General features: G+C 37.5%; 4 protein-coding genes across 14 annotated transcripts in view; 2 read left to right on the top strand and 2 right to left on the bottom strand.

Annotated features, from left to right (window-relative positions):
• The window catches only part of itsn1 (intersectin 1 (SH3 domain protein)), a 41272-nt gene extending 38873 nt beyond the window's left edge, over nt 1–2399 (bottom strand). For both annotated transcript variants that reach the window (XM_084101606.1, XM_084101607.1), the window contains exon 1: nt 2209–2399. The gene's annotated coding sequence lies outside the window, so the exon portion shown is untranslated. The remainder of the gene's footprint in view (nt 1–2208) is intronic.
• Nucleotides 1–16561, bottom strand: part of setd4 (SET domain containing 4) — a 103315-nt gene extending 86754 nt beyond the window's left edge. The window contains exons 1-10 of one of the 3 annotated variants that reach the window (XM_084106932.1): nt 16346–16561; nt 16161–16256; nt 16042–16079; nt 15322–15410; nt 14784–15213; nt 14088–14262; nt 13936–14017; nt 12201–12281; nt 11904–12027; nt 10821–11822 (exon numbers count right to left, since the gene is read on the bottom strand). In XM_084106932.1, coding sequence (XP_083963058.1) covers nt 11691–11822; nt 11904–12027; nt 12201–12281; nt 13936–14017; nt 14088–14262; nt 14784–15213; nt 15322–15410; nt 16042–16079; nt 16161–16256; nt 16346–16424 — 1326 coding nt within the window. In that variant the 5' untranslated portion in view covers nt 16425–16561 and the 3' untranslated portion in view covers nt 10821–11690. The other 2 variants (XM_084106933.1, XR_014605079.1) reach the window with 2 other exon arrangements.
• cryzl1 (crystallin, zeta (quinone reductase)-like 1) lies at nt 3385–10880 on the top strand. 8 transcript variants are annotated; one of them, XM_084106948.1, is made up of 14 exons: nt 3385–3596; nt 3783–3864; nt 3973–4050; nt 4234–4306; nt 4411–4455; nt 4531–4599; nt 4689–4822; nt 5998–6109; nt 6756–6776; nt 7757–7855; nt 8582–8694; nt 8825–8930; nt 10437–10482; nt 10669–10880. In XM_084106948.1, the coding sequence occupies exons 2-14, from the start codon at nt 3799–3801 to the stop codon at nt 10766–10768; spliced, it is 1062 nt and encodes a 353-aa protein (XP_083963074.1). In that variant the 5' UTR covers nt 3385–3596; nt 3783–3798; the 3' UTR covers nt 10769–10880. The 8 variants fall into 8 exon arrangements, with proteins under 8 accessions (XP_083963074.1, XP_083963078.1, XP_083963076.1 ...); XM_084106950.1 differs by having other exon boundaries at nt 3391–3445; XM_084106949.1 differs by having other exon boundaries at nt 3399–3591.
• Nucleotides 16562–16611: 50 nt separating the features above from the next.
• On the top strand, nt 16612–19627 carry cbr1 (carbonyl reductase 1). The gene is made up of 4 exons (XM_084106959.1): nt 16612–16795; nt 16922–17220; nt 18345–18452; nt 18547–19627. The coding sequence occupies exons 2-4, from the start codon at nt 16935–16937 to the stop codon at nt 18981–18983; spliced, it is 831 nt and encodes a 276-aa protein (XP_083963085.1). The 5' UTR covers nt 16612–16795; nt 16922–16934; the 3' UTR covers nt 18984–19627.
• The last annotated feature ends 526 nt before the right edge of the window (nt 19628–20153 follow it).

Below are 20153 nucleotides of genomic sequence, written 5' to 3'. Positions count from 1 at the left end.
CGCACACACACACACACACACACACACACAGCTGGCCTATCATCCATCCTGCTGAGATCGAGCGGTGCACAGTGGATTGAGGGATCTCTTTTATCTCACACCCCAGACTAAATCTCCGCTGTACACCTGTGGGGGATGGGGAAGAGAGGACGGTGAAGAGACAGGGAGAGAAAGTGGCCGGATAAACTTGAGGTTGCAAAAAACAGCCTCTAATGACTCATGAACTGAATGGCCTAACAATAAGCTCCTCTTGAGCCTGCACTTAAAACAGAGGCTTTCAAACGCTCCATTATAATCATCTAAACAAGGCTGGAAGCACCATGAACACTGAGCACGTTCACATGGACATTACTTTCAGATTAAAGGCCATTTTTTGATTACATTTTCATTTTTATTGGAATATTAATGTGCAAACGAAATCGGAAAACAAACCACAAGGGCGGCTGGTCACACAAGAGTTTTCGTTCGATTGAATTTCATTCATTCATACCCATGCAAATGCGGGAGACCAGAAACGCAAGCTCATGCAAGTTTTGCATTTCTCTGTGTTCCAATGGTCAAGTTTGGTGGCTGAGCTGGGAATTCGTATCAGGTGAAGATGTGTGACCAACAGAAGACCGATAAACAGAATTACAACATTAACTGCAGGTGTGTAGTGTTGCAGGAAAGTGGAGTAGGTTGTATATTTTTACATTTTGGGATTATTATAGTTTAGGCTATATGTTGAATTCAAAGTCTAGTGTGAATGGCATAAAATTTGCATTGTTTTCATTCTATTCTCATCTGGTAATAAGGAAAATGCTTTTAGTTGATTGGACATTTTGAACAGTAGTCTAATCAACCCATTCATTTTCATTCATCTGCAAAATCTTGTTCATAAGACTCTTATAAATGCCACTTCGTTTAAAGTTTGTGAAATAATAGCCATTAAAATAAACAACTTCTCACTCACTATCTGATATTACTCAGAATTGCCTTGATTTCTTTATATGCAAATATAATTTGCATTATATTTTTGACTTAAAAATAAATAAATCTGATTAATACACAGATATGCCAGTTTTCTCAGTTAGATTTCTAGAAACCAAGTTTCTAGAAACAAGCTTAATATGATTATGACAACCAGGTTAATGTTTTTATACTTATATAAAATCAGAATATGACCAAATTTGGATTATTATTGGGATATTATTATGCACTCAACTCAAACAGCCAATTATAGAAACACCTCCTCAAAATTCAGATGAACTGATATTTCAGTCAACATTGGTTAAAATGTTTACACTTGGACACCTCAATCTTTAACAATATGGGAAGATCATATCTTAAGACCTGCTCTTAAATCAGTCTGAGGTCACATTTTTGAGGCATTACTCAGGGCGGCAGGTTTTCCACTTCAGTCCTGCGATCAAGGAGTGCCTCTATAAACCAGGACATGACCAGGTTTACGACCATACTGTCCCAGCCAGGCCAGAAAGGCTCCAGCTGCATTTCTCATAAGATCTCATAAACCTCCCTCCAGTCCACCAATCTGACAGTGTTTACATACTACACATGATAGTGGCTTTAAGACAAAGCACCCAAATCCACAGCCAGCCAGCCAGCACTACAGGATCTGAGCCTTAATCACCTTCCTTCAGACATAATCACAGGATAATAACTTGTGTTTCTCCTGGCCAGCATGTAAGTTACTCACGTGTGTATTGACTGCATTGGAGAAGAAATGGATGGATATCCATGTGTGGAGATGAGCTGTATCTTCATTATTCAGCAACACCAGCACATTGACTAAACTCAATGTCACAACATCCTACATATAACACACATCACCTCAGCACTCCCATGGTCCGAATAGCCCACTATATCCATGGGTTTTACCACAGAAATTCTCAGTTTTCGAGCTGCTGTCACACCAGCAGCCGTTAGCCGGTGTGCTAACTAAACCAGTAAATCAGAGCTGAGCTTTAGCTGCAATCTCTGCGCGGAGAGGGAGCACACATAGGCCTATTTCTATGTATAAACGACTAGGGGAGAGTAGTTTTAGTGTTACTGAGCTGAAATAACCGTTGAAGTGATCAAAGCCTCTCGCGAGCGACTAAATTCGCACGAAAGCGCGCGCTGAAATGCTGTGGATTGCTCGCTCGCGCAGCGGACACACAGTCACTGTCAAAAAAGGACAATCGGCCTGACACACACAAACACTCTTACCTCATCATTCAGTTCCCATTATATCTCCAACACTCTGTGAGGGAATAAACTACAGGAGCATGGGATGGCAGGCGGCGGGCTCTTCTTTCCTAATTTAAAATGAGCGAGATAAATTCCAGGCTTATTTCGCTGCTCCTTCTGGCTCCTCGTTTCCTCCGCACAGCTTCGCCAGTAGTGAAGTAAAAAGGGGGAAAAAATGAAACCTTGAGGACGTCATTCAGGCATCCGTGTGCGTGCGTATATTGACGACAGGGGGCGCACTGTGGCCCAAACGAATTCACTCACCATGAACACTAGAGGAAATCTGTTGTGTTCTATCTTAAATGTATTTGTTTAATGTATTTACAGCCATTTATTATATCTTTTTATTACATGGCTTGGTTGAATTCCAATGTAGAATGCGGTCTGTTATTTCTTGATAACAGACCGCTGCGAATTATAACACACCGTTGCCATGAAAAACAGTGTTGCTATGGACGCGGAACGGACTAATTCTTTAGCGGAAGCAATATAATCGTTATAAACTCCTTTTTAAAACAATATTTTGTGTCAAATTATTTATTTATTTTGTAGGTAACGTTAGCCATGTAATAAGCGGGATAATGTATAGCGAGGCGGTTGTTATAACGAATAACAACCCCTTCAGGCTGATTCCCGTTCAGCCTATCGGGGTTGTTATTCGCTAACAACCGCCTCGCTAACTTATACATTATCCCTTACTTAATCTATAAATATTACATTTATACATTTCAATATACGATATATGTAATTAGTGGGAAGAAAATGGGAAAGTCCGACTCGTTTCCATTGACACACATTTTTTTTATTTGAGATTTTTCTAATATACGGAATATTTCTATCAGTTAGTTGTCGGTTTGTTACGAATCGGTCCGAAACTCGACTCGGGAACCGCCTCGTGAACGAATCGTTCAGATCGATTTGCGAATCGATTCAACAGATTCATTTATAGATTCGTGGACGTTATTTATTACATTATTTATTGATTTAAAAATAAACTGCTGCATTGATTTTATTTAGAGTAACGTTACGTCGGTCTCTATGTTGTAGAATTTCTGAGTACATTTATTTAGTTCAAATATGCTGTTATCTAACATAATCCCTCATACATCGGATGCGTTGCGTTTCCTTTCTCTGTGTTTATACTTCTACTCCACCACGTCACGTGTGACGAGTCACGGGACGGAAATGAACAAAACACTACCGCAGTCAACTGCATGTTAGTAGCTTCTATAATACTCTTACCTGCAAAAATGTTATATAGCGTAACATAAGCAGACATTATATCACCAATTTTGATGCTTTAAAACGACACGCGAGACATAAAGGGTTATGCAAAGGAAAAGAAGCAGCTAGTAAGCAAGAGTAAGGTATTCTGCATAAATTGGATTTTATCATATTTAACTTAAACAATTCAAGTGCAAAAGAGATTGCACATGCAATAAATGTGATGGATTTCTGTCGAGATAGTTCTGTATTACATACTATTACAATAATATGTTTAATACAGCATTTCAATCAGCTTGTTGTTATTGCTTGTGTTATTCTTATTCCAGAACAGCTAGAATTGCCATGAAGGGACTTTACTGCAAACCAGGTGGAGACCAGGGTGATGTGAAGTTTGTCTTACAGGAGACGGTGAGAGTGCCTGAAAATGCATGGATTTACATATCCAGAGTGTCCTAAACAAATCTGTTATAAGGCATATTTGAAATTGTCTGACGTCCTTTGCTTTTTTTTCCATAGAATGCACCCACTAACATTGGCAGCCATCAGGTCAAAGTTCAAGTAAAAATCTGTGCACTTAGTCCGGTTGATTTTAAGGTAATATGATTTTTCACCATGTCTACTAGATCTTGAACGATGTCTAGTGATTTAATGTGATTGACCTGCAGAACAGCGTATGGAGGCCCAAACTTCAAAATGTTTACAAAACATGATGGACATTTCACAGACTACATTTTATTTTGATGAATATTTGCATCCATCTCTTAATCTGTTTTCCAGCTGTACGAGGACCTCAGGCTTGAGAGTGAGCTTGTCCCAGTTGGAAGGGAGATCACTGGGGTTGTTCTACAAGGTTTGCATGACTTCTTGTGTATTTGACGCCATTACCTTTTACTGCTGATTACTAACCAAATAAGCTTGACTGATAAATCGAATGCGATGCATATCCTTTTCCAGTTGGACCCAAAGTGACGTTTTTCCAGCCAGATGATGAGGTTGTTGGTAAGAACTTTATTAGACTCTCTTTTTTATTAGTCTGCTCTATATAATCAAATGAACATTTGCATGTCTTCTCAGGAATTCTCCCTCTGGATGCTGAGCTGTCTGGCCTTTGTTCCGTAGTGCTTATTGATGAATATGATTTAGGTATTGTCGTTCGCATTACACTCCTACCTAGTTCCTTAAAGATACACTGCTTTTCTAACAATGTACTTTTTATTTCCATATGCTAACAGTTCAGAAGCCTGAGAAAGTGAGCTGGTTTGAAGCAGCAGCGGTCATTAAAGACGGTCTCAGGGCCTACACTGCTCTCCATACTGTGGCTCGGATGGCTGCGGGTCAGACTGTGCTAGTGCTGGATGGGGCTGGTGTAGGTATCTGTGCAGAGGTCACCTTCCTGATGATTCCTATTAGTTTTAGTATAAGTTTGGGGTCTCTTATGTATAAGTTTCTTATGCTCACCAAGGCTGCATTTATTTGATTGAAAAAATACAATAAAAACAGTTATATTGTGACATTATTACCATTTAAAATAACTATTTTCTATTGTAAGATATTTTAAAATAATAATTTATTCCTGTGATGTCAAAGCTAAATTTTCAGCATCATTACTCTAGTCTTTAGCGTCACATGATCCTTCAGAAACCATTCTACACAGAACAAAATTATAAACGCAACACTTTTGTTTTTGCCCTCATTTTTCATGAGCTGAACTCAAAGATCTAAGACTTTTTCTATGTACACAAAAGGCCTATTTCTCTCAAATATTGTTCACAAATCTGTCCAAATCTGTGTTAGTGAGCACTTCTCCTTTGCCGAGATAATCCATCCACCTCACAGGTGTGGCATATCAAGATGTTGATTAGACAGCATGATTATTGCACAGGTATGCCTATAATATGCTGATTTGCTGCTTAAGAAACATTTCTTACTATTATCAGTGTTGAAAACAGTTGTGCTGCTTAAAATATCTTGGAAACTGTGATGCATTGTTTGATTTATAGAAAGTCCCAAAGAACAGCATTTATTTGAAATGGAAATCTTTTGTAACACTATAACCCACGGTTTCACAGACAAGGTTTAAGCTAGTCCCAGACTAAAATGCATGTTTGAGCTGTTTTAACTGAAAGTAACTTGCACTAACATATCTTAAAATATGTCAGTGCCATTGTTTTGTCTCAAGATGCACACCAGTAATGTTTTTTTCCTAAGTTTATAAATGTCCTAATCTAAGCCATGTCTTTGAACTGGGCCTAAATGTCTTTACTGTCACTTTTGAATAATTTAACGTGTCCTTACTTAATAAAAGTATTAATTTATTTAAAAAATATATCTTACTGACCCCAAACTTTTGAACGATACTGTATCAATGTTGAAACTTGTCAATTTTGTCATATATTGATTTTAAAAAAAAGGGATTATTGTTGTTATCATTTAGTGGTCTTCTCATATCAGAATCAGCACAGCAGATCTATAACCATTGTTTGGCGCCCTGCATTCGATGTCTAAAATCATTATCGTACTTCCTGTTTTGTGTGCATGCAGCCCTTTGGAGTTCTGGCCATTCAGCTCGCCCACTATCACGGTGTGAAAGTCTTGGCTACAGCTTTGTCTCCGGACGACCAGAAGTTTTTGGAAGAGCTTCGACCGAGTGTGGGTGGGTACTGAAGTGTGCGTTGTGGAGAGGAATGACAGCCAAGATATTTTCTCAATGAAGTGTCAGTTTAGGAGGGAGTCCAAGCTTGGTTTGACTTACCGCTTCACTGGAAGTTTTGATTCTTGAAAAACTTGGCATGAGTTGTTCTGAAATAAACACCAGACAAACTGAAATGTCAGGCTGGGGAGTGAAATGGGGCAAATCTTTTTTTAATCTCTAGTTGTTATCTCTTGTAAAGTTATCTGTTCTCTTGTACTTACAGTGTTATACGTGTTCTCATTTCATGAGCATATGAAAACCATCATCACATTTTCTGTAAAAGCGAGAAGTCTCAAATCTACCAAAGTCTAATCAAATGTAGAAATCTCTAAGTTTTGATTGTTGCAGAGGGCATGTTCTCATATTTCAAAGATGTGCTGTAATGCTGGCAGTTCAAAGATTCAAACCTCTTCCTTTCTTCTTTGTTCCTCTGAAAATCAACAGATTTCATTTGTCCTAGATTTTTCTTTCTTTAAACTCACTCACATTGATTGTCAAACCTTTTCTGAAAGTTATCTTCTCACTTCAACCTTGAGCATTTCTTTGCCTTTCTTCACCATGTGACTTTCTTCATATTGTTTCTTCCTGCTGTTTGCACTTGCTCAAGGTGTGCAGGAATCACTTTTGGGTAAGTTGCGTATGGCAGAAATCTCTTCAATAGGTATACAGTGCTATGCATAAGTGAATACACCCATGCTAAAGTTGACTAAAAAGAGGAATAAAAAATCATATTTTGGAAATTGAACTTAATGCCTTAATTTAAAAAATTAGGAAAAATCCAACCTTTAAGGATACCAATTTTCTTTGTGAATGAATAATGTATCGTAAATAAATAAATGTTCTTCCTTAAAATACATGGTGCATAAGTGAGTACACCCCTATGTTAAATTTCCATAGAGGCAGGCAGATTTTTATTTTTAAGTATTTTTTTATATTTTTTTTTAGGATACTATGCATCCTGATAAAGTTCCCTTGGCCTTTGGAATTAAAATAGCCCCACATCATCACATAGCCTTCACCATACCTAGAGATTGGCATGATTTTATTTCAGTTAGCCTAAAAGCTAGTTTGATTTGCATTGAGAGATGATCTTATGGAAAGTACCCCATGCCAATCTCTAGGTATGGTGAAGGCTATGTGATGATGTGGGGCTATTTTAATTCCAAAGGCCAAGGGAACTTTATCAGGATGCATAGTATCCTAAAAAATTTTTTTTTTAAATACTTAAAAATAAAAATCTGCCTGCCTCTATGGGAATTTAACATAGGGGTGTACTCACTTATGCACCATGTATTTTAAGGAAGAACATTTATTTATTTACGATACATTATTCATTCACAAAGAAAATTGGTGTCCTTAAAGGTTGGATTTTTCCTAATTTTTTTAATTAAGGCATTAAGTTCAATTTCCAAAATATGATTTTTTATTCCTCTTTTTAGTCAACTTTAGCATGGGTGTATTCACTTATGCATTGCACTGTATATCTGTTCACACACTAACATATTCTTTGATTGACACCATGTACAAGTATTTTAAGTGCTTCGTTGATATTAATTAGATGGGGTTTTTTTTTTGCATCAGTACTGAAATGTATATTTCTTCCTTCAGCTCGTGTGATCAGAGTCTGGGACTCAAAGGAGAACTTGGTGGACTCGTGCCTTGAAGAAACTGGAGGTCTTGGAGTGGACATCATCATTGATTCAGGAGGTTTACAGCTATTTTATATGACATTTCTAACCATTTCAACGTAGTCTTCTCATATCTGATTTTAATTAATTACATTTAAATACTGACTTTGAGTCTTACATGCATTTGTGTTGCAAAATGTAATTTATTTTACACTACTATTTTTTTTTAAAGAAGTCTATGCTCATCAAGGCAGCATTTCTTTGGTAAAAAAAAAAAATACAGTAAAAACAGAAATATTGTGAAATATTTTTGCATTGTAAAATAACCGTTTTCTATTTATATATTTTGAAATTTAATTCATTCCTCTGATGGCAAAGCTTAATTTTTTGCCTCCAGTCTTTAGTGTCACATGATCCTTCAGAAATTATTATTATTATATGCTGTTTTGGTGCTCAAGAAACATTTATTTTTAATATTATTTATTATTAGGTTGAAAACAGTTGTGCTTGATATTTTTGTGGAAACTGATGCACTTTACAGAATACTTTGATTGATTTAAAGTTCAGAAGAACAGCATTTATTTGAAATAGAAATCTTTTGTAACAATATAAAAGACTTTAGTATCACTTTTGCTCAATTTAATGTGTCCTTGCTGAATAAAAGCATTCATTTTCTTTAAAAATAATCTTACATGACCCTCAAACCTTGAAATGGTAGTGTACATTTACATTTTCAATGTCATGTTAATTTTCACATAGTTCAGTTTCAATTAGCAGTGTATGATCTTGAGCCTTTCTTGAACAGTGAGACTCTATGAGGAGGAGGCAGAAACTCAGAGTCATCGTCCACATAAACATGACCTCCTTACCCTTCTTTCAGTTGGAGGTCATTGGGTCACCACAGAACAACACTTACAGGTTAGTAGCTCCCTGTTCTCTTCAATACACTTTAACATTCTGCATTTTGTCTTCATTTTATACATCAAATATTGATTGACTCGCAGCAGGTTTAGATACACCTAACAAAATCATTATCCTCTTTTCCAAGCTGGATCCTCCTGACAGCCACATTCTCTTCCTGAAGGCAGCGTCTCTCTCGTTTCTTAATGACGAGGTGTGGACAACATCCCGTGCCAAGCAGGGCCGATATCTTCGTATCTTTTACAACAAACTTAATTAATATGTAACTGAACACTGCCTCTTGATTGGCCCAGTTATGTCACAAAGCATTCAGGCCTCTGCTTTGTTTATCAGCATTGAAAAGTCAAATACTCTGTGGCCGCATTTACACTTCAGGTCTTGATGCCCAATTCCGATTCGTTGACTATATCAGATTTTTTTGAAGATCAGCTTACATCATCTTTTAAAAGATACCCATATCCGATATCTGCATTTACACTATGCGTACACTTGGTGAAACAACCTACGGTAGATGTACTGACCCGGAAGAGCTTAGGCTAAAAAGGAAGTAATAATGGTGCGATTTGCAATGGATGCATGAAAAGATAATACAAGCTTTTGCTTTCAATGACGTACGACTCGCATTGATGGGAATATCCAATCTGTTATGGGATTATTTTTGTGCCTTTAATATTGAACATAACTTTTCAAGAAATGATTGAAAATATAAATTGAAACTGAATAAAATGTCTTTGAAACCAGAAAAAAATAAATCACAGGCAAAATTTTTGACTTTGTTTTAATATACTGCATGTTTTACTAACTGTTTTCAACGCTGACGTCTTCACTTCCAGGTCAAGAATCTGTCAATCAAAAACTCAGTAGCCAATGAGAACACACCGTGTTCAAATGAGCAGACAAATGTGTCAGAATGGCGAACGAAAACTCAGGGAGCGTAAACGAAAACTTCAGAAGCTTAAATGAAAACTCTGGAAGCGCATTTGTAAGTACAGATCAGCGAAAGAAAGAGGAGAAAACAGTTAGCAAAAAAGACAATTTCAAAGACAATGTCCATCATTCGTTTCTTGAAAAGTTCCGTTAAATTTTAAAGGCACAAATATAATCCCATAATCTGTCCGCTTTCATGGTAGAACAAAATCCCCATTTCCGATTGATATCAGATTTATATGACTGAGGCCTAAAATCGATCTGAGAATATCAGAATACATGTGCTTTTTTACTTACACGTTCGTGGGTCATATCCGATCTGTGCCACTGGGGAGGGAAAAATTGGTATTGGGTCACTTGAACCATGTAATGTAAATGCAGCCTATGTTTAAGAGATCCAGCTCAATCTATAGTGTAGTTTATGTATTTAACAAAATGCTTTTATCCAAAGTGACTTGTATGCATTTTCTTTTGTAAATGATTTGCCATGAAGCCTTAATATAGACTCTGGCTCTGATAGGCAGATCTTTATTCTTTAGACAAACCACTAATGTTTTACTCTCAAGCGGAATGAAGAACAGAGATCCGACTAGATTGTATCAGACATCGTTTTTAAATCGCTATATGTTGCAATGAGGTCATTGGGTTCCTCAGTGTGCATATGGCTTGTCCATGCCAATTTGATATATTTGAGACCTGAGGGTTTTCTCCCAGTGTCCTCAGGCTACTGGAACGATTTTTTCAACAACATCCAAGGCACACGGTTTCCGGTGTTTAACTGGGTTATTCGCCTTTAGTCTGCTCTCTCTCAGATATCTTGAAAGATGTGATGGATAAACTAAGCACAGGCACTTTCAGGTGAGAATGAGGAACAAACAAGTGTGTGAAAGGAGCAAAAGGTTGTATGAATGAGAGTCTGTACAGGAGAAATTATGAACTTAAAACTGAATGTATGTGGACTGTGTCTGTAATGCAGAGAGGAAAAGTGTGAAATCATCTTTGTCATTGTGAATGGTGTTGAATTTGACTCTTGTCTCTGCACAGGCCGCAGTTGGAGCAACCTGTGCCTTTATATGAAGCCACAGTCTCCATGGAGATGGTGCAGAGAAAGCAAACAAGGAAGAGAATAGTTGTTAAGCTTTGAAGAGGACTGAAAATATGTTTTCCATATGTAAATTGTAGTCGTCGTTGTTATTAATCTCATGTGTTCAGTTGCACTTTTAATTGTAAACACATTAAAATTCTTTAAATGGAAATCAAGCTCCTTTTTTTCTAAAACAATAGTAGCATCACAAAGCAAAACATATGAATAAAAAATATATATATAATAAACATTTGAAATTGGTATTTCGTGAAATATTTTGGCTAGGAACTTTGCCCTAGTTATGACAGACTTTAGATGCGATTCTCCCCTTCTCAAGCATTCCCAATGGATTATTAACGCCACCATCTGATCCCATTTCTCTTGCCCATTAATATGGGCAGCTTTGTGTGGAAAAGGACAGATAACGCTGACCTAGAATCCGGCATCATTGTTCAGAGGTATGCATTTGATTATCAGTGGTCTTCTATCAAAAACTCAGCATGCAGCTCATTTGCTTTCAATAGAAGATTGGTATTTGTTAAGATCTCATTGTCCTAAATGTCCCCTTGTCTTCCTGTCCACCATTATTATCAAAATTGTCACGCAGGAAAAAGTTCACCTAAAAAGTTCTAATCACTAGATGTTACTAAAATGTTCACGCAGATCATTTCCATGCAGTGAAAGTGAGCATTGTTCTTTTCGGACAAAATTAAGATGACTACAACGGTAGAAAAGAGCAGCATGAACATTCTTAAAAATGTTTCCTTTCGAGTTCCACGTAAAAAAAAAAGGAAGACATACAGGTTTGAGCTTTTCGTTTTTGGGTGACCTATTCTTTTAAGTATTTTGGACTCCATATTTCCCGTAGCATTGGAGGTGATTGGGTTAAGGGCTGTAGGACAATGGTTAACCGGATCTGTTGGTTCTGTACCAACATCTTGGCAGTGACAGCATGAGGAATGCCCTACTGTTACCACAGTGACTATTGTCTCAGGAGGTTTTGAAGAACCACCTGTGTGTGTTCCAGAATCCTTTGCTCCTCTAGTCTCAGGCTCTCCACCACACACAGTTGTTCAAGGCGAGACAGGTTTGCACCCTGTTTGAGCTGCGATAGCTGTTAAAAAATTGAAAGACTTGGGCTGTAAGTGGTTTCATATGGCAGCATTAAGAATGAATAGATTATAATTAGACTCACCCTCTCTAGTGCTTTGACATTGCCATCAGTGAGGTTATTGCAAAGCTTTAGGGCAGACTGAATGCACCACTCTTCCCTATCCTGGCTCACCGCTGCCCCCAAGAGGACACTCTTCCAACTACTACTGCAGTCAACAGCATTAAGTCAGTTTTGAATGTATTCAAATAATTGTCATGAAATAAAATGTACGCAAGTAAAAGCAATAACAGTGACAAGGCTGTGGCATGTATTTTGCATTATCGCACAGTCAAAATTTCCACTCATACAAATAATGTGTTTAGGATGATAACTTCTCACTATTGCTCAGGTGTCAAGGACAGCAGTCTCAGTGCAGTCATCAGTCGCCAGGAAGGGCCATCCATCCCAAATGTCAAGTTTCTGAAGAGTGAGAACATATGGGAACTGAATTTGCTGTTCTATACAGTTGTACTGTAAGAACTGGCCACTGTCATGACGAACACGTAATGACACAACAGAATTTATTGGAACTGCTAAATGTCCCCAAGATCATGAATTTAAGTCAGAGTTTGAAATTAACACTCTTCAAGAACTGCAACATTACACAGTTATACATCAAACTGTAAGAACATTAATGTGGCCTTTTTATGCTGTACTCCTTGCAAGCTATTCAACAAAAAATGGCAAAGGTTAGTTGTCTCGGCAAGCAAGAAAGGTTGACACGAAGCACGATAAATATCGAACCTCCGGTGAATCACCCGTTATAACAACAACAGAATCATCAACATTAGCTTGGCTTTTCAGAGATGGCGAGAACTGAGGGAATTGAATTGTTGTAAAAGCGACGAGATGCCATTTTTATTACTCGAGTAAGGTATTTTATTGAACAAATAAATTGCCATATGTAACTCTCTAATAGAGTTAAAGCATTATATTTGTGAAGGGTCATTTCATTATGGGTGTTGTAGCGCTGTGCTGGAATTTATTTTCAAGGGAGTACCGTGTCTATTAAAGTGTATTAGCCTGGTTAAAACCAGACCATTCTCAGTAGTAACTGAGTTATGGTCTGGCAAAGCTTCATTAATAACTCATTTCCAAAGGGGCGTCACCAACGGACGTCGCTCAAATGCCTCTGGGCACAATTGGATAGACCTAAAACCAATCAGAGCGATCGGCATCGTGTAAAGCCATATGCTGCGTCCCAATTCGCCTAAGTTACACTACGCCATAAAAGTATGTACTCTTTTTGTGAAGAAAAGGTATTTACTTTTGAATGTGTAGCAAAAAAGTAGGCAAGCTTTGGGACATACTACTTCGTCATCTTTATCGGACGGTAGCGTGCATCCTGTCACTTGAACTACCCTGTCAATCATCTTGTCACAGTTAAAATCCTCTATTAAATCTAATTTAATTTCCTACCGTTTCGGAGAGAGAAATGTAGTAGCACGTTCATCTGCCAGTGGGTCTTTCATGGAGACTGTCCTCATGTGTTTGCAATTTGAATATAATAATGCATTTAAAAGTTGGTGCGCTTCACCAACGGACGTCGCTCAAATGCCTCTGGGCGCAATTGGATAGGCTAGACCTAAAACCAATCAGAGCGATCGTCATCGTGTAAAGCCCGCCTCAACGTTTCTGATTGGTGCCTCGATTTGGACGGATTAGAAATGGGCTTGAATGGGCTCTTTGCCAGACTACTTGCAGAGCAAATCTAAATTTGCCGGGGGTTTGTCTGGGTTTTCCCAGGCTAAAAGTGTATAGCAACAGTAACGTCTTCAGCTAGTCAGCTTGAGATCCTTTCCATCTAAACTAGTTATATCGCTTAAGCCTAGTAGTAAATGTTTTATGAGCAGTGGGATAACCATATTCATCCACACAGTCACTCAGAGCCAAAGCACAACCAAAATAATGTTCTTCTGCAAAATGCATGAAGATTTGTTTTTAACTGCTAGAAGACCAAAAGTTACATGTGAAGCGGACCTTTAAAAAAAAAGGTGTGCTTAATAGTTTTGTGGAAACCATGATACCCAAAAATGTCACATATTGTTATTGACATAATATATCTGTTACTTACCTTAAAAAATCATTGTCCTTCAGGTAGAGTAGTTTTTGTGTTAGCTGTTTGTCTCCTTCATTTAGACACAACTTTAGAGTTCCTACAATAACAACAAATAGTGATTGATACAGGTTCAGAAAATGTAATATTTCAGTATGCATGTTGCTTACCTAAATCAACATATACAACGCTGTGGGGGTTGCCAGGAGCAACAAAGCCATATTCCAAAAGCAGTCTGTGATTATCATGAGGACCGTAATTGATGAATGCTTGCTGGAACTTCTTACAGCCTTGGACACTTTTAACCTCGTAGCAGCAAGTGTCTTTGTTGAAGCCAGCTTCAACCTGCACACCAGGGAAACTTAATAATTCTCCTTACTTATAGCCATGCAACTTTACTGTTTTGTAAGAAATTGCTTTACCATTCAAAAGTTTGGGGTCAGTAAGATTTAAAAAAAAAGTAAATGATACAGCATTAAATTAATCAGAAGTGACAGTAAAGATATTTATAAAGTTACAAAAGATTTTTTATTTCAAATAAAAGCTGTTTTTTATAAACACGGTTTCCACCAAAATACTGCAAAACTGTTTTCGACATTGATAATAATAATAAATGTTTCTTGAGCATCAAATCAGCATATCAGAATGATTTCTGAAGGATCATGTGACACTGAAGACTGATGATGCTGAATATTCAGCTTTGATCAGGAATAAATTACATTTTACAATTATCAATTGTATCGAGTAATTTTAAAAGTATCAATTAAATGCAGCCTTGGTGAGCATAAGAGACTTATTTCAAGAACATAAAATCTTACTGACCCCAAACTTTTGAACAGTAGTGTATTTCTGTTAGATGCTCTTACTTGGACATTAGGACAGTGGTTCAGCAGGTCAAGGTACGGTGCAAGTGCATAGACATCTTTCTCCCTGGAGAGATAGTTGCTCCGATCATGCTCCATGTACACCGTACGCGTGTTAACGCTACACCAAGCCCACCGCAGTGCATCCTGGGTAAACAACTCCTCTGTGGGCTGGTTGAAGAGTGGCTGGAGGGAGTTGAAAAACATCAGGGAAGAGCAGCAGAGTTCCTGAAACTGTTCTTTCTGCTCTGTAGCTTTTTTCTGGAGACTCCTAGGCAAAAGGCCAATGATGTCATCAGACAAGTACACAGGGCACGTGTAGGTCTTTGGGAGGATATTAATGTAGGGACTCCACTCTGATGCATCTCCACGATGTCTCTCAGCAATGAGGAAACAACAAAGAGCCAGAAGAGGAGATATGGGAGGATGCCATCTACAGTAGAAAGAGAAAATATTTGGGTGCACAGAAAATCTTGCACGGTCCTCCTAAAAAAGCATTCTAATCTAATCTAGTTTTGTGGTGAAATATGTCCAAAAGCACCTTTGTATATAGTCACCCATGTAACTCTTCAGAACTGTGCTGGATGTCAGTAAGCATTTCTCAGGTAAGGAAATCACCATGTCTTTGGCCTGAAAAGGTGACAAATATATTTTCAATGTGGTTTCAGATATTTGAATCCAATCAATAACATTTCTTGTTATTATCGATGTTGAAAATGTTGTTTTTACTGCTTAAAAATTTTTGGGAACCGCAATACATTTTTCTTTCCAGATTCTTTGATGAATATCATCATTTATTTCAAACAGAAATCTTTTGTAACATTATAAATGTCTTTAATGTCACTTTTGATCAATTAAACGCATTCCTGCTGAATAAATATATTCGTTTATTTTCTTTTTTTTAACTGTGCTTACCCAAAATCTTTGAATGGCAGTATTTCATGGTTTCAAAAAAATGTGAAGCAGCACAACTGTTTTCAACAGTGATAAAAAATAAGAAATGGTTATTGAGCACCATATTAGCATATTAGAATTATTTGACTGAATACTGGAGTAAAGGTTGCTGAAAAGTCTATCACAGGAGTAAATTACATTTTAAAATACATTGCAACAGAAAAGATAGGTGTTTTAAATGGTAATAATAATAATAATATATAATAATTTCAATAATATTTTTTTGTTAAAATAAATGCATCCTTGTTGAGCATAAGTATTTATTTATTTATTTATTACTTTTGACCTGCAGTATTTATCAAAGTACCTTGATAGTCTGAGTTGCCATAAGCCCTCTTCCAGTGTCTGAGGAAAAAAAATATAAGTTAGCATAATCACTACATAAGTGTGAAAACTATCTTCTATCTCTAACTATCTGTTACTTGCCATGGAAGTTGACAGGGATGAGAGACTGTGAGGTGAATCCTCTTTCTTTCAGCCATCTCCTCAAAAGAACAAACTGTGCTTCGTGAGTCAGAGTAACTAGGACCAAAATACATACAACACATTTATTCAAGCATTATACACACTGTACTACAAAGTTACAATATATCAGCATAGAAACAGAATACCTTTGGAGACATGAGACTCGTGTTTTTTCCGTCTTTTTTTCCTCGCTCTTCTCCCAGTACGGCACCCAGATTTATTCATCTTAAAGTGTCCACATAACAGCGCTACACGAAGCTTGTATCGGGTGTAATGTCATTCTAAACCTCAGTTAGAAACAAAACACACATCCACATGGTCAAAAACACAGCCGGATCACGTGCTTAAGTCTTCGCTACGTCATTGTCTTAGTTTGAACCAATCGGAGTATGTAAAAAAAATAATTTTAAATATTGACGTTGAAAAATTTTTTTAAGCGCCCATAATCATCGCTCTGTCGGCAAGTAAAACTTGATACACATGACATAAATATCAAACTGCGATGCTTATGAAAGCGTATTCTTCCGCGCATGCGCAGTAAGCAGCGACACACTAAAAAAAAACAGGCAAAAACAAACCTGGACGGAGTAAAACAGGTGTGTTTTGTTGTAACCATGCTTACTTTTTCCAAATGCATTCAAATTCGTTATTTTATTAATTAGGCTGTTGTTTCTGTTATGCCACAGGATATGCAGTTATTTTCAGTTTATTTTCCATTGCAGACACATTACAGCAATGAGCAACAGCAAAGTAGCTCTGATCACTGGTGCAAATAAAGGCATCGGGTTCGCAATCGTGCGGGCAATGTGCAAACAGTACGCCGGGGACGTGTACCTGACAGCCCGGGATGTTGGTCTAGGAAACGCAGCGGTGGACAGTCTGAAGAAGGAGGGGCTGACTCCTCTTTTCCATCAGCTGGACATTAATGACCCAAACAGCATCCGCACCGCACGGGACTTCTTCAGAGAGAAGTACGGGGGCCTGGACGTGCTCGTCAACAACGCTGGGATCGCCTTCAAAAGTAACTAAAGACATTTGTTAAGAGTACCTGGAAACCTTACTTGAGTAAAACTACAGATACCTTACCGTGAAAATTACTCCTTTACAAGTTACAAGTCACCAATTCCAATACGACTTGAGTAAAAGTCTTAGGCCTGGTTTCACAGACAGGGTTTAGATTAAGCCAGGATTAGACTTTAGTTCAATTAAAATATTTAGGCTAAGTAGCTTTTATAACGTGCCTAGAAAAAAACATTACTGGTCTGCATCTTGAGACAACACAATGGCACTGACATATTTCAGTGCAAGTTGCTTTCAGTTAAAACAGCTCAAACATGCATTTAGTCTGGGACTAGCTTAAGCCTTGTCTATGAAACCGGGGGTTAAAGTATTGGATTTCAATGCACTAGTCTTCAACAACTAAGAGACATGCCAGTGAAAAACAAGAAACAGTTGATCTGTGAGGAGAGCAATCACGTTTATTTTCTGAAATCAAAATCAAACTGAACACTTCAATGTAGCAATAAATCAAGGTCGACACAACAGCCTCTTAAAAGTATACACTCAAGTCTCACTTAAGCTCAAGGGCTCAAAAAGGGCACAAGTAAACCAATATCCTTGAAAAAGGTTGCTTCAATATAACAGTTACGTAAAATTAAATAGTCAAAGCCTTATCACCGGCTGCAGCCACATCCTCATCTCATATATAAAACACCTGCGATTCACAGTGATCAGCTAATGCACTCACATTCATGTAATGTCGCCTTCTTGATGAGTTTGGGTGAGTACTGAGCAAAAGCACAAGATGAAGATATAGTACACTCAATGCCCTGTAGATGGTGATATGGCTTTTTTGTGGCAGAAATAAACTGCTGAAAAAGTTTGGGGAGTAATTGCATTACTTATCACAAATGTATTGGAGTAAAGAGTACATGTACTTATTCAAAAATCAAGTCAAGTAGAGAGAAAAGTTGCTATTATCTTTGTCGCACAAAAGTCACCAAGTTTTGTACCATTCCGATGAAGAAAAAATTCAAAATGTAAAATGTCTTAGTCTAAAATGACAGAAGGTCACCAGAGGGTTAACATTTTGTCAGAATTTTGTGTTATGTGTAAAGAAAACAGTGTTTGATTTCTTCATGGCAGTGGCAGACACAACTCCCTTTGGGATCCAAGCAGACGTGACACTGAAGACCAATTTCTTTGCTACTAGAGATATGTGCAATGAGTTCTTGCCCATTATCAAGCCAGGAGGTAAGTCATATATCAGTTATGCCTTGCAGAACCTGCTTGTCTGGTGACTTTTCTCTTCTCCTCTCTTCCCTCAAATGCTTTTATTTTCTTCTAGGTCGGCTAGTGAATGTCTCCAGCGTAATGAGCTCGATAGCTTTAAGCCGATGCAGTCCAGAACTCCAGGCCCGTTTCCGAAGCGATGACATCACAGAGGAAGAACTGGTTGGGCTGATGGAGCGATTCGTTTGTGACGCTCAGGAAGGGGTTCATTCAGAAAAAGGCTGGCCCAGCACTGCGTATGGGGTGTCCAAAACCGGCCTCACCACCCTGACTAGAATCCTAGCCCGAAATCTGATGAAAGAGAGGCCTGGAGATGAGATCCTATGCAATGCCTGCTGTCCAGGATGGGTCAGGACTGACATGGCTGGACCAAATGCAACCAAATCTCCAGATGAGGGCGCCATCACTCCAGTGTACTTGGCATTGCTGCCTGCAGGGGCCAAAGAGCCTCATGGGCAGTTTGTTTCAGAGAAGAAAGTGCAGCCCTGGTGAAAGCAAGAAAGAGAGAACTGGTTGTGTTTGTTTGTGTTGAAAAGATGGAGTCAAGTTCAGACACATTCAGACTAACCTCTCCAGTTTCAGACAGTCTAGTTCTAGAAAGTTTTGGACTGAACTAAGACTTCAGGTACTCAGAAAATAAACAAAGTTACTATGTGCATTGTGTAATTTCTTATTATTGTAAATTAAACACAAAAAGCTTTAACATTTGATCAAAGCTCTACTGAACAGACAAAAAGAATACCCAAATACATTTAAAGTACAATTTTGTTAAAATGCAATGCATGGCTGCAAACACATGAAAATGCATCATCATCTGGAACCTGCAGTTAAGTGTCACCGTCCTGCTAGCGGGATTTAAGTTTACTTCACTATATTACAATTAAATCCTAATCTAATCATGACAAACTATATATCGTTGGAAAGGTCTAAGACTCCTAAATAGATATTTTAGGACTGTTTTTTGTTACAAATTATGTAGGAACAGAAATAGATGAATTTATGACAAGAGTGCATAATAACATAATAACAGGAGTTCTGACCTTTGTCACACAAAGTCGACGCACACATTTTTAATAATTGAAACGTTGGTTTTCATGCAAAAATTTCATAAGAAAACATATAATCTAGTATTTGTCAATAAAAGATTATAAAATAATATTATCTTCTAAAAAGTATAATATATATATTATCCTCTAAAATATAATATTATCTTTTTTATCGCCTTTTTTTAGTAGTAGCCTTTTTTTTTTACATATTTTAGTAGTTATCATAAATTAGGTATCATTTGAAAGCTTACGATCTCAGAATTCATGCTGTGAAAACCGTTTTGAAATTGTTTTAAAAGAAAAATATTAAATAAATTATGCTTTCACTTCAGCAATAATCTGCTATTTTTTCCCTTTAAAACAAGACCAAACTTAGGTCTATACTCCAAAGCATTCTTGAATTACAACCATTTAAGCTTGAATAGTGCATTTTAATGTCCATTCTTAAAAAGGGGGGTGACAGTTAAGGGGTTAAAATGAACAGACCTAAATGTTGTGCTCAAAGATCCATATTGCAGGATTTATGTGGTCTTTATGTGGTGTGTATGTTAAATATGTAATGATGCAAAGTGCAAATACAATGTCAACTACATCAATAAATCCTAAATTAAAAATA

Source organism: Abramis brama (assembly GCF_963993115.1).
Source record: "Abramis brama genome assembly, chromosome: 2".
NCBI lineage: Eukaryota > Metazoa > Chordata > Actinopteri > Cypriniformes > Leuciscidae > Abramis > Abramis brama.
The sequence above is the reverse complement of the archived record's forward strand: the minus strand, read 5'-3'. Positions and strand labels throughout refer to the sequence as shown.